This window comes from Nyctereutes procyonoides, unplaced genomic scaffold (genome assembly GCF_905146905.1).
Source record: "Nyctereutes procyonoides isolate TBG_1078 unplaced genomic scaffold, NYPRO_anot_genome, whole genome shotgun sequence".
NCBI lineage: Eukaryota > Metazoa > Chordata > Mammalia > Carnivora > Canidae > Nyctereutes > Nyctereutes procyonoides.
Genome location: NW_026575051.1, coordinates 13252001 through 13265000, shown reverse-complemented (window position 1 = coordinate 13265000; position 13000 = coordinate 13252001). Strand labels below are relative to the sequence as shown.

General features: G+C 33.8%; 1 protein-coding gene across 7 annotated transcripts in view; it reads left to right on the top strand.

The window, feature by feature from the left end:
• The window catches only part of SUPT3H (SPT3 homolog, SAGA and STAGA complex component), a 529439-nt gene that overhangs the window by 436289 nt on the left and 80150 nt on the right, over positions 1-13000 (top strand). For all 7 annotated transcript variants that reach the window (XM_055329937.1, XM_055329935.1, XM_055329936.1 and 4 more), the window contains 2 exons: positions 93-260; positions 8871-8981. In XM_055329937.1, coding sequence (XP_055185912.1) covers positions 93-260; positions 8871-8981 — 279 coding nt within the window. The remainder of the gene's footprint in view (positions 1-92; positions 261-8870; positions 8982-13000) is intronic.

The following is a 13000-nucleotide window of genomic DNA, read 5'->3' as shown; positions in this document are numbered from 1 at the left end:
CAAAAATTATTGAATTCAGGAGATATTACACAAAATTGAATATTAGTGAAATTCCTGGTCACTCAATTTCAAAAGCACATCTCTTTGGGCAGGGGTCTTGCATGAAGTCCTACCCAGAATCTCCTGAGAACACACCTCCTCCTACACCAACAGCTCCATCAGCTGGATCACAGCACTCAGGGAAAACTGCATCAGGATCCCTGGGGAATGGGAGTGCTGGACAAGACTCAGCTAAAACCAAACAAAGGAAAAGAAAAAAGGTCAGTGATCATTTTTTTTCCCGTTTTTGTTGTTGTTGTTTTTGTTTGTTTGTTTTTCAGTGCAGAGTGGATAAAGTTGATTTTGCTTCAGAGATATGGAAAGTATAGTCTATTTTTCTCATAGTTTGAATATTTAGAAATAGCCAATTTATGCTTTACCATACTTAATGACTTCTACTCAGACTTTTTTAAATAGCTTTCTTCTGGATAAAGCAAGATACTGATTTTTTTCTAAGATTTTATTATAAAAATATTCAAACATACAAAAATATTAGAATTCTATATTTAACATCATATATCTGCCATCTAGATTCCACAGTGAACATTATAATACTACATTTACTGTATTACCTACATATTTATGTATTTACATTTATTATATCTATGTATCTAATTATTCTTTTGTCCATCTGTCAATTCATCCTTTTTTTTTTTGCTACATTTCAAAGTAAGCTATAGATATACTAAATGTACACTTCATGGCTTAACGCTTCATTATGTATATAATTTGTTTATGGTTCTCTTTTTTTCTGTAAGGTATACACTGTGAACTACTCATTTGTTAAGCATACCATTTGATGAGTATTGACAAATGTATAAACCTATCATTTTCTAAACCCTTCTCAAGATATAAAACATTATCATCAGTTCAGAACATTCCTGTATGCCTCTTCCCAGTCAGTTCCTGCCGCCACAGAAAGGCAATCATTGTCCTGATTCTTTCATCATAAATTAGTTTTTCCCATCCTAGAACATCATATAAAGAAAATGTAGTATATATACTGTTTTGAGTGAAATTTCTTTCACTTAGGATTGTTTTTGAAATTTGTTTTTCAATGTAAGTGTTTAATTTATTCCTGCTTAATGCTGAGTAATGTGTTGTGTATGAATATATCAATGTATTTATTCTTATTTTGGTGGACACCTAAGCTGTTTTCAGTTTTTGAGATATGCCTTCATTTCTCTTAGATTAATAGCTAAGAATGAAATTACTGAGTCACAGAATATGTGTTTGGTTTTTATTTTTTTAATTTATTTTTATTTTTTAAAGATTTTATTTATTTATTCATGAAAGACACAGAGGGAGAGAGAGGCAGAGACACAAGCAGAGGGAGAAGCAGGCTCCATACACAGAGCCTGATGTGGGACTCGATCCCGGGACTCCAGGATCACGCCCTGCGCCAAAGGCAGGCACTCAACTGCTGAGCCACCCAGGTGTTCCTGTGTTTGGTTTTTAAAGAAACTCTTCAGTAGAAGACTTTTTTTCCCCCAAAAATGTTTGTGTCATTATACTTCCACCTGCAGTACATGAGACTTCCAGTTGTTTCACACGTTCATCAGGTTTGGTATTATCATTGTTTTTATTTTTAACCATTCTAATGGATATCTAATAGTGACTCATTATACTTTGAGTTTGCATTTCCTGGAAATTCAACATATTTATTGACATGGTTAGATATAGGTCAACTGTTTTGCTATTTATTTTTTGCTTGTTCTATTTTTGATTCTCAGTTTTTCCTGTCTTGTTTTGGGTTATGTACTCTTTAAGAAACTTATTTTAATTCATTTACTTGTTTCTTAGTGATACCTCTTTGCATCATTTTTTCAGTGGTTATGCTAACGATTATAATATATCCTTAAATTTTCAGTGTTGTACTACTTACATAAAATTTGAGACTCTTGGGCAGCCCGGGTGGCTCAGCGATTTAGTGCCACCTTTGGCCCAGGGCCTGATCCTGGAGACTGGAGATCAAGTCCCACGTTGGGCTCCCTGCATGGAGCCTGCTTCTCCCTCTGCCTGTGTTTCTGCCTTTGTGTATGTGTGTGTATGTGTGTGTCTGTGTGTGTGTGTCATGGATAAATAAATAAAATCTTTAAAAAAAGTTTGAGACTCTTATAAGACTTCATATATATACATATATATATATACACAAATCACATAATACATATAATATATAACTATAAATATATTTATATAAGTAAATATTTATGCTATAGTGTTATACATCTTACATCTTCATGTTATAAACTATAATACTACTTACTCCTTAAATAATCGAATGTATTTCAGTGAAACTAAGAAAAAAAAAAAACAGTAACATTTACCATTCCCACTATTCTTCATTTTTCTCTTTCTTTTTCTTTGTCTCTATCTCTTTTTGTTTTCCTCAGACTTCTGGTATTATTTTCCTATTTTGTTCTACTAAATTTTATTTTAGCATTTTGATGGAGCAGGTTGGCTGGTGATGGTTTCTCTTAGTTTTCATATTTCTGAAAAAATCCTTTTTCATTTTTAGAAGATATTTTCACTGGATATAGAATTCAGTACTTTAATGATATCATTCTACTGTTTTCTGGCATCCATTGTTTTAATCATATGTCAGTAGTTTGTATTATTGTTTCTGTGTTTGTAACGTGTTATTTCTTTCTGGATGCTTTCAGGATTGTATCTTTATTTTTGTTTTTCAGCAGTTTGACATGCTATCCACACAGAGACATGGTTTTCTTTGTATGTGTCCTGCTTAGGGTTCACTGAGCTTCTTGAATGTTTGTGTCTTTAACCATTTGGGGGAAATTTTCAACAATTACTTCTTGAGATATTTTTTTTCTGCTTCATTCACTGTCTCTTCTCCACTTCAGAGATCCTAAGTTCATATTTGTTAGTTACTTTGATATTGCTCCACAGGTGCCTATTTAATTTTCCTATCAATCTTTTCTCTCTGTTCTTTAGGTTGGATACATTCTCTTGCTGTGTCTTTATGTTCCAGACTCAACTGTCAGCTCCAATCTGTTTTACCCATCAAATAATTCTCTTTGTGATACTTTATTTTATAGTTTTATAATTTCCCCTTGATTTCTTTTTAGTTTTTATCTTTTTTTATTTGTCATTTATTGCAGGTTTATTTTCTTTTATATTCTTGAGTATAATTATAACAGCTACTTTAAAATCCCACATTGATCAGTTAATATCCAGGTTATTTTATTCTCCATTGAGTGTAAGTCAAACTTTCTTTGAGACTCAGTGGAGACCAAAATAATGCCTCCTCTCTCAGTTCTTCCTCGTCAATTTCATACATTGTTGCATGTCTAGTAATTTTCAGTTATATCCTGGGCATCATGGGTACTAAGTGCTAGAGATTTTGTGTTCTGTTATATTCCTGTGAAGAATTGTTGGTGTTAATAGTGGTAGTGATGTGGGTATGTGAGTTAGGCAGGCGCTTTGCTATTCTACACTAAACTCTAAACTTCAAACTCAAACTCCTCTTCATTGACGGCAGCCAGAATCTCGCCTCAGTTCACCTAGCTTTAACTGGATTTCTTGGATTCAGTATCACAGACAAATAGATTTGGGTAAAGTTTATATGCTGAATTTGGGGCTTTCCTTCTTTGATTTTGCCCTTTTTTGGTATTTCCTTCCTGACTTTGTACCTACTTTGGATGCCCTTAACTCTGGCCTATATTTCTTAAAGTCTCTAAGGTCATATGTGAACTATACTGAGTAGGGCCTGCCATTATACCAAAAAAGTAAAAACAGGAAACTCAAGACACTGCCATTTTCTTCTTCTTCTTCTTCTTCTTCTTCTTCTTCTTCTTCTTCTTCTTCTTCTTCTTCTTCTTTCTTCTTCTTCTTTCTTCTTCTTCTTCTTCTTTCTTCTTTCTTCTTTCTTCTTCTTTCTTCTTCTTCTTCTTCTTCTTTCTTCTTTCTTCTTTCTTCTTCTTTCTTCTTTCTTCTTCTTCTTCTTCTTCTTCTTCTTCTTCTTCTTCCTCTTCTTCCTCTTCTTCCTCTTCTTCCTCTTATTCTAAATATAGGCACTCCCCTTTCCAGTATCTGCCTGGTTTTGATCAGTCTCTATCACTTCCATGTTCTTGTTTTTTATAATTCATCTAAATTGATACTATTATCTAAAACTCAGAGAACCATTTGCCATTACAAGTAGTAGAGCCATTCCAAGATATAATTTTATAATGGTAGTAAGCAAATTTTAGGTTTAGCTTCATATCTGGGTTCCTCTTCCATTTATAAAACAACAGAACTCAGTGCTTATTTATTGGGGGGAAATTTGAAGTATAAGGAACTTCTAATGTGAAGTAGTTTTAAATAATTTTAGCTATAGTGCTCCAGCTCACTCAGTAACTAAAACTAGGATAACAAAGTGTTACCTAAAAGACCTCTTCAGTGGACTTGCTTTACTAAGTATATAAGAAAAAGTTGTAATTAACCTGATATAATTATGCCTACATACATAAAAAATTTAAGAATCTCAAAGACATATATTTTTTTCTCATAAATATTTAAACATTTCTCTCCTAATCTTGTTGAAAGCTATTACATTAGAGTTGTTTTATAGCAAAGGTTTCCTGAGTAAATTAAGTATTAGCTTAGTTCATATCTGAATTCTTATAAATTCAAAATCAGTGACATCAGAATAATGTCCCACTTTAAAGCTATTAATTATTTCTCTGTTTATTCCTCCAAATCTTTCTACATTCAGACTCTTGCTGTGTTTTCATTTTTACTCCCTAGAAACTTCCACTATGGTGGTAACATGGTACAGTTTATTCTACATAAAAAAATTAAGCCTCTATATATAAGCTATGTGTCCTAGAAGCCAAGAGATCTGATGTATAGCCATACTGATACTGTCGCTATAATCTTGGGGAAGTCCTTTATCTTCACTTTCTCATCCATAAAATAGGTTGGGAGTTGGAAGAGTTTAGAATAGATGTTATCTTACATTCCTTCCAGATTTAATAATGTATGAATCCTTAAATTTAGTGATTCTCTTGTCTTCTCCTTAAGTTGTTTTTCTAGTTTTAATTTCCTTAAAGAAAAGAGTTTTCTTTAAAAAAAAAGAAAAAAAAGAAAAGAGTTTTCTAGTTATATAGAATACAGTTTTAGCAATTAACATCTCAATTAAACTTTGAAATTAGAAAATTAACTATTAAAATTAACTATATCATTTACTGTAACCTTTGGCCAAAGAATGGCCCATCTTCATCTGAAAAGAAATCCTCCATAAACATGAAACTCTGAGAAAACTATGTGTACAACAGTGAGTAGAAGGAAGACACTTGCCACTCAGATTACATATCAACCTTTATGGTCCATGAGTAGTAAAAGTATTAGTAGTAGTAGTAATAATCTTTCATTCACTCCAATCTGAGATGTTACTCTGTAAGAATGAATGTTTCAAGTTTAACAAAAGATCTAGTCCACAATTATGTGGAAAGAATAAGTGGCAATTATCTGAGCTTCCAGTTCCTTCTTTATAAATTTGGATTTCCCTAGCAAGGGAAAGGCTGAGAAAGGATAGGATAGCTTAACTTGCCAACAATTTTTTTAAAGCATCAAGACAAGTATAGGCAGCAACAGAAGTTTCAATATAGCTTCTTAGGACACAGTTGAGAGTTCAAACTGCTGAGAAATTTTATTCAGCATAAGCCAGCAAGGATAAGCAGAGGCACAGTGCTCAAATCCAGGGATGTTAGGATTCCATATAATACTTACTCTCCAATACCCAGCATCAGCTTCTGGATGAAAATACACACGTAAGATGAAGTGGAAGCATACGAGAATAGAGTATGAATGCAGCCATGAGGAAAAGGACCTGACATATGAGAAAGAACTTTACCAAGCAGCCTGTACTTGATTCCAGGAAATAATCTATTTTGGCAGAGATTTCAGCACTCTTTAGACTCAGTATGTTGTCAAATATAGGTTTCATCTTTGAAAATTTAAAAATAAAGAATATCCTATTAAGTGTAGGCATACTCAAAATAGGAAAGATGAACTGGTATATGAATCTAGCATTCTTCAAATGTGTTCACAGCATATAAAAGATTTTTAAATATTAGAAGACAAATATATAAATTTAATGCTTATTCTTCTGAAACAATTTTGAAGAATATTAACAAAATGCTAGAGTCACTGTGAAATTAAAAAGTCTCAACTTGGTATGAATTTTGAGTTTAAATGGGTTAAAAATACCTTGGTGAAGGCCTGGATGTTGACAAAAATGTAAAGAGGTCTGTTGAGGTGGAAGCAACACTGGAAATAAATCATTTCAGATTTAAGGGTTCCCTTCCAAAGAACTCATGGGCAAGTCAAGAAAGAGTAGAAGTGCATATGGCAACTTCATGCTGTTTGCAGTTGCTTAATTATAGCAAACAAACCTGAAATTAACAAAACAGAAAAATCTAATATTTTTCACAACATTGAGTATTTCCATTTTTATGTAAGTTAACTTCATCTTTTTGGAAAAGATCACAATTCAACCATAAGTTTCTAGCTTATGCTTCCCTCAGTGTTCTGAAATCCCATTTGATTATCATGCCAGAGGTCCTGAGAGATTTTGACCAAATGTTCTATCTTTTAACCAAATGTTTTATCTTTTGATAAAAACCAAATTTATTTCGGAAAGACAGGAAGAGTAGAATCTTAGATTGGCCATGGAGGAAAGACTTGAAAAACAAACCCAAGCTGCAAGGAGAAAGGAGATGCCATAGAGGAACTTTCCACCTGACATGTAATATGCAGGATATTGACCTTCTTGATGTCTCTGTTTTGTATTTCCACTTGAGTTTCCACTGGAAAACTCAGCTCTAGATCCAGCTAAATATTTGCATTCATTTCCACAAATGATGGAATGCCTCAGCCATTAATGAATCTTTATTAGTCATGTTCATCTTTTGGGGCCAGATGGACTCAGAAAAGGACCTTTACCCTCATCATACCTGATAATTGCATTTCTTCTAATATATTCCAGATGACACAAAGCATTTGGAATAAGAACTGAAAAAGCACTCAAAAGAAAAAAATCCTGTGTACTTTTTTATCAGTGCCAAGTGAAGGATTGAGATAACAGTTTATGTTGTTGTGGGCATAGCAGTTCTGTTATTCAGAGTGTTGTTGGAATGAAATTGAGGATACTCTAGAGTCAATTCCTATTTGCTTATTTCATATCTTTTTAAAATAATAAAAATAAGATCTGCTTTGTTTTATATTTTGTATCTTATTTCAGGTTCAGCTTGGATAATTAGCTGATGCTCTCATTGAATGAGAATTTTTAAATTTTTTTTACTAGTTCTGAGAAAACCACACATGAGGTACAGAAAATACATATGAAAAGTACAGAAGGATATACAATGAAAAATGTATCTTCTAGTCCCTGTCCTTTAGATACCCATTTAGCCTCCAAGAGATAAGGGCTATTACTGAGTTTTGGTATACCCTTGCAAAATATAGTCTATGCTTAAGTGAGTATGTAATGTTCAGCCTTTTAAAAAAAATAAATGGTAACATAGTGGATACCTTGCATTTTCTCACACAGTACATCTTAGAGATAGTTCCATGGGAGTGTGCATGGAACTCCCTTGTTGTTCTTGGTGGTTGCTATAGTTTCATTAAATGGATATATAATAATTTATTTTAGTGTTCCCTCATTGTTGAACATTTAGTTCATCAATCCTAGTAATTCTGCAGTGAGTGTGTGTTTATATGTGTGTGATAGATGTATAGGTATATAAAATTTTGTACCTGTGTAATATATCTGTAGGACAAGTTCTTTGATGTGAAATTGGGTCAGAAATGATTATGCATTTTCATTTGATAAGATTTTGTCAAATTACTATCCATAGAGGTCATATTAGTTATACTCCTACAAGGAATTATAAAAGTGATAATTGTAGTAATTATCAGCAAAACAAATAATTATTATGTGACTTAAGTAATACACAAACTAGTGTTTCTTTCTTTTGATTCTTTAATGTTAATGACTGGCATCTGGCATCCATTGCAGTTTAAAGCAGTTATGATTATTATCCCAGTTTGACAGATGAGGAAACCAAAGCGCAGAGATATTGCGTAACTTGACAGAACTGGTAACTGATAAGATCTGGATCAGGTATTTGGGAAACCAGAGCCTGCAACTGAACTTAAATCATATAACACACATTTCTTCAGCTGGTATCCATACTCTCTTTGCAAATATCTTTCTCTTCCTTGTATCTTTTTGTACTTTCAAACCTGCCTTTTACACATGAAGCCAATGAAAATAGAAAGGTTTTGTTTTATTTTGTTTTTGCCCTGAGGGCACCTAGAAAATTAGGAACCAAGTTAAAATGATCATTTATGACAGCCCCCAGTATTACAGATAAATATATAGCAATTTTATATTTTTCATTTTAAAATTGATGACCCTCATGTTATTTCAGAAATATGCCCAACAAGCTCCCAAGAAACATTTATAATAATAAATGTTCAAATGTTTTTTAAAAAAAATAGCTTCCTGTGGTTCTTTCAACAATCCCATGACACTTCTCATCTGCACGCGAGTGGCTATATTCTTTGGTACCTTGACATGCGGGCCTAGGTGAAATATTGTGGGCATAAAAATTGCATTTGGTAGGTCTGCTAGGAAGGGGTCATGTAAAAGTCATCTTTGATTTGTTAATGGAATCTTTTTTTAAATGTAGAGTATGGCAGTAGGGACATGCATCCTAAAGGGAGAAAAACATCCATTTTATAAAAGTTTATTTTCATATTTTATACACTGTAGTTCTGTTGTGTGTTTTTGATTTAGTAACAATTTATGTGTTTTTCTGTCGCAGAGCACTGCGGCCTGTGGTGTTGAGGCTCACAGCGATGCCATCCAGCCCTGCCACATCAGAGAGGCCGTCCGACGCTACGGCCACAAGATTGGCCCCCTTTCCCCATTCACAGTACGTAATAACAGAGTTATAAAAAGTTATATTTATAATCTGAAAGAATTTTGATTTTCAAGTGGTCAAATGAAGAAGCAATGGAATTGTTGAAAGCAATTTGTGGTGACGGTAATTTTGTTGTATAAAAGTGGCATAATTCTCTTGGGAAATAAAAGTTAGTCATTTTTGTCTCTTTTTGGAAGGATGATTCTTTTCTACAAAATATTATTTTCTTTCAATTACAAATTATGCTTTTTTTGTTGGGGCTTATATTTTCTATTTTTCAAAGCTTAGGTTTATAAAACTTTTCTGTCAAATTATATGTATCCAAATATTGCTAGAAGCACTTTATATTTTAAAATTGGTTAGATTGGCAATACCACTTCTATCAGATGTCCTGCTCCTAAACATACTTTGAGTTGGAAGAAGAAGAAATGATTTCTTTACTGGCTTTGAAGTAGGCTGAAATGCAGATAGTCTTTCACATCTTCAAATGGTTTTAAAGCTTATAATCAGAGTTTGTTGTGTTTTTTTTTTTAATGGAGAATTAAAGACTTTATATTTCAACAGCTTAAAGAAAGTGTGTGTGTGTGAGAGTATATGTTTTAATTAAGTGCTCATCTTGTTGCCTTTTTAAAAAAAAATCTTTATTCATGTTAATAGAACTTTCTCAAAAAAAAAAAAATAGAACTTTCTCCAAGTCTTCCACTGTTTATGAGGCACCGGTTTGATTTTCAGAACATGAGGTTGGATTTAAGACTGAGGAACAGTAGAATTTACTGTTTGTTTGGTTTCTTCATATTCACTTCTGCTTTAATATATCAAAGCAGAGTATGTACATATAACATCAACATACATACATACATACATACATACATACATAAGTATAACATAGTATGTGTTTTCTCCTAGGAGTGGATTTTACTATTATCTATTGATAAAAATCATGATTTCTTCTACATTAGATCATCTCCTTTTCCCCTGCGTTTTAGTTAAAGGGTATACTTTCTTTCCATTCTTTATTTTCATTAGCTAATTGTATGGGTATCTCATTGTGACAGCAAGCATGTATCAGAAACTTTTTATGTATGTCTCCAGAAGCTTTTTTTAATGGTAACTATTATTTCCACTTGTGTTTAGCATTTAAAATCTGTCTTCTATATTATGAGAACATGATTTCAATACTGCCAATGAAAGCAATATATACTTCTGCATGAATATTTTTAGATTATTGCAATTGAAAAGGCAGAATGAAATCAGATATCTCTTGTTTTATTTTTTCTGCAAGATAGGTGAGACTATTTTGAGTGATGAGCCAAAAGAAAGATGAAATTTAGAAAAATAGGAGATGATTGGAAGAATTTAAAAACTGAAATTGAAAGAGCCATCTTCTAACAAAGGATTAAACATATCAAGTCCATATTTAAGAGCCAAATAATAACTAAAAGATTGAGGCAATGGAATGGAAAGAGAAGGAAAAGGAGGCAGTGTTAGTAATAATCTAGAAGGCATTAAAGAGTAGCAAGGAGAAGCTGGATTTTTGAGAAAGAACCTAAAATGGTAACTAAAATAATAGATAAAATTACATGAAGGAACATGTATCTAATATAAGGGAGAATCTCCCTATCATAAAGTCTTTGATATTTCCTTAAGAGGAAGCAGTAGCTGCTTCATTGTTCCATGTTTTTTGTACTTCACTACACTGGACAGATTATTTAACCATCTTAGTTGATGACATTGTGTGCATGTGTTTGTATGTGTATTCATTCCTTCATGTCTAACTCGTACTCTGTTATTCATGTAATGTTGCTTTTACATGGTCAGAAAATATACTTGAAACTAAGCTCAGATATAGTTTAAGCTAATTTTCATTTAATAAACATATAACAATTATGCTTTTCTAAGTTAATGGTACAATTGTAAAATGCTCAATTTAAATAGATCTGGAAAAATAGAACACATAAACCATGACCTGGAAGGTTCACTTAACCACTGCCAGAATGACAGCAAATGGTAAAAAATCACCAGAGAGGGGCATCTGCATTTTTATCACTCCTCAGAAAGGACCCACTTTGAGAGGTCTGCTTCATTACCTAGAGCTATAATAATCTGCCCGGCCTGCAGGACTGAATGTGCCTACTCTGTCTTATATCATGATTAATATGATCTAACTGTTTTAGACACAGCTTCATGGTATACATAACAATACATAAATCTTCCCTCTTTTTCATTTGAAGTATCATTGACACACATTAATTTCAGGCATACAACAAGGTGATTCAGCATCCCTGTATATCATGCTGTGCTCACCATCTGTAGTTACCATCTGTCACAATATCATTGACTATATTCCCTGTGCTGTACCTTTCATAAATCTGCCTTTTAAATTAGTTAAAAATTCTCTTTAAAATGGGAGAGATTTGCAGACTATGTATCTAACATTATGGCCATCCTGCCCTGGCTCCACAGACCTTCAGCTGCTAAAAGGAGGTGCTTCTGATGGGGGTGGGGATGTTTATATCCAGTTTCCTGATGCCCACTTCTGGAGATCATACTTCATGCTGCACTAGGGACTCTTTGCCACCTAGGCTTTGAGTGGCAACTTGTAAGAAGAGAGGAGACGGCCAACCTGGGTGGCTCAGCGGTTTAATGCCGCCTTCGGCCCAGGGCATGATCCTGGAGACCTGGGATCGAGTCCCACGTCGGGCTCCCTGCATGGAGCCTGCTTCTCCCTCTGCCTGTCTCTCTCTCTCTCTCTCTCTCTCTCTCTCTCTCTCTCCCCCCTCCCTCTCTCCTCTGTCTCTCATGAATAAACAAAATCTTTAAAAGAAAAAAAAGAGAGGAGGAAAATGGTTTGCCTCTATAGTAACCATAGATCAAGACCTAAATTTTCGTACAGAAAGGCTGAGCTCGGTTACCTCCAGCATAACATTTCCTGCATAAACTAAAATGTTCATGAGCAACTAGTTTATATTTATGAATCATAGAGATTTTGTCTATGTACCTTGTAATTCCAAATCTAAAGTGCTTGTCTGATGTATTTGTAGATGTGATATCTAATTTAGAATATCCATAACTTGATTCATGTGTAGCAATTCCCAATAATTGGGAATGGATTTTGAAAATTAAAATAACAACCAGTATGTTACGCAGAAATTTAATTCCAATATCAATCAATAAACCAGTAAAATTCTGCTTTTAGTGAGTCATCACCCTGTCTCCTACTGTATTATGACTTTTGACATAATGTTATACAAAATCACAACTTGATCAATTTCAGAACTACAGTTCATTGCGTAAAGAATTGTGAGCTCTTCACCTTGGGAATTAGTTGAAATGATAGAAGACAAGACTGATTGAAGCCGTGTTAGGTGGAGGTGACGAAGAAGAGCATAGATGATGCTTTGCACAGAGTAGCTGCTGGCACAGAGAGGATAAGGGCACAGAGCAAAAGCATCCGCTGCTTGGCTGGGAGGATATGCATGTGGTAGAGACACTTATAAACTTCCATCTCCACTCAACCAGTTAGAACCGTACTGTGTTTAGCATATTAGTTTTAGTTGGTGATTTCTTTCTTTTCTGTGTTCTCATTTATTCTCAATCCTATGCAGAAAATCAGAGAAAGTATTATACTTAGAGGATTGAGGTAATTTTTCTGAGGTGAAGCTATTAATTAGACTAAATGATGGAACCAAGGCTAAAACTCCCTAGCTCCAAAATCTCCCTAAAACATACTTTTGCTGCTGCCCCATCCCTATAAACCTGACTTTCTGTATATGCATATTGAAAGAAAATTTTTAAAAACTAATCTTACTTTTGTCCTTTTGTTTCTTTTTCCTATAATTCTGAAAATCACTTCAGAATCTGTGATTTGTAGTAGTACTTTATTTTTTTCTTAAAGTTTTTATTTATTTATTTATTCATGAGAGATACAGAGAGAGAGAAAGGCAGAGACACAGGCAGAGGGAGAAGCGGGCTCCATGCAGGGAGCCCGATGTGGGACTCGATCCCGGATTTCCAGGATCAGGCCCTGGGCT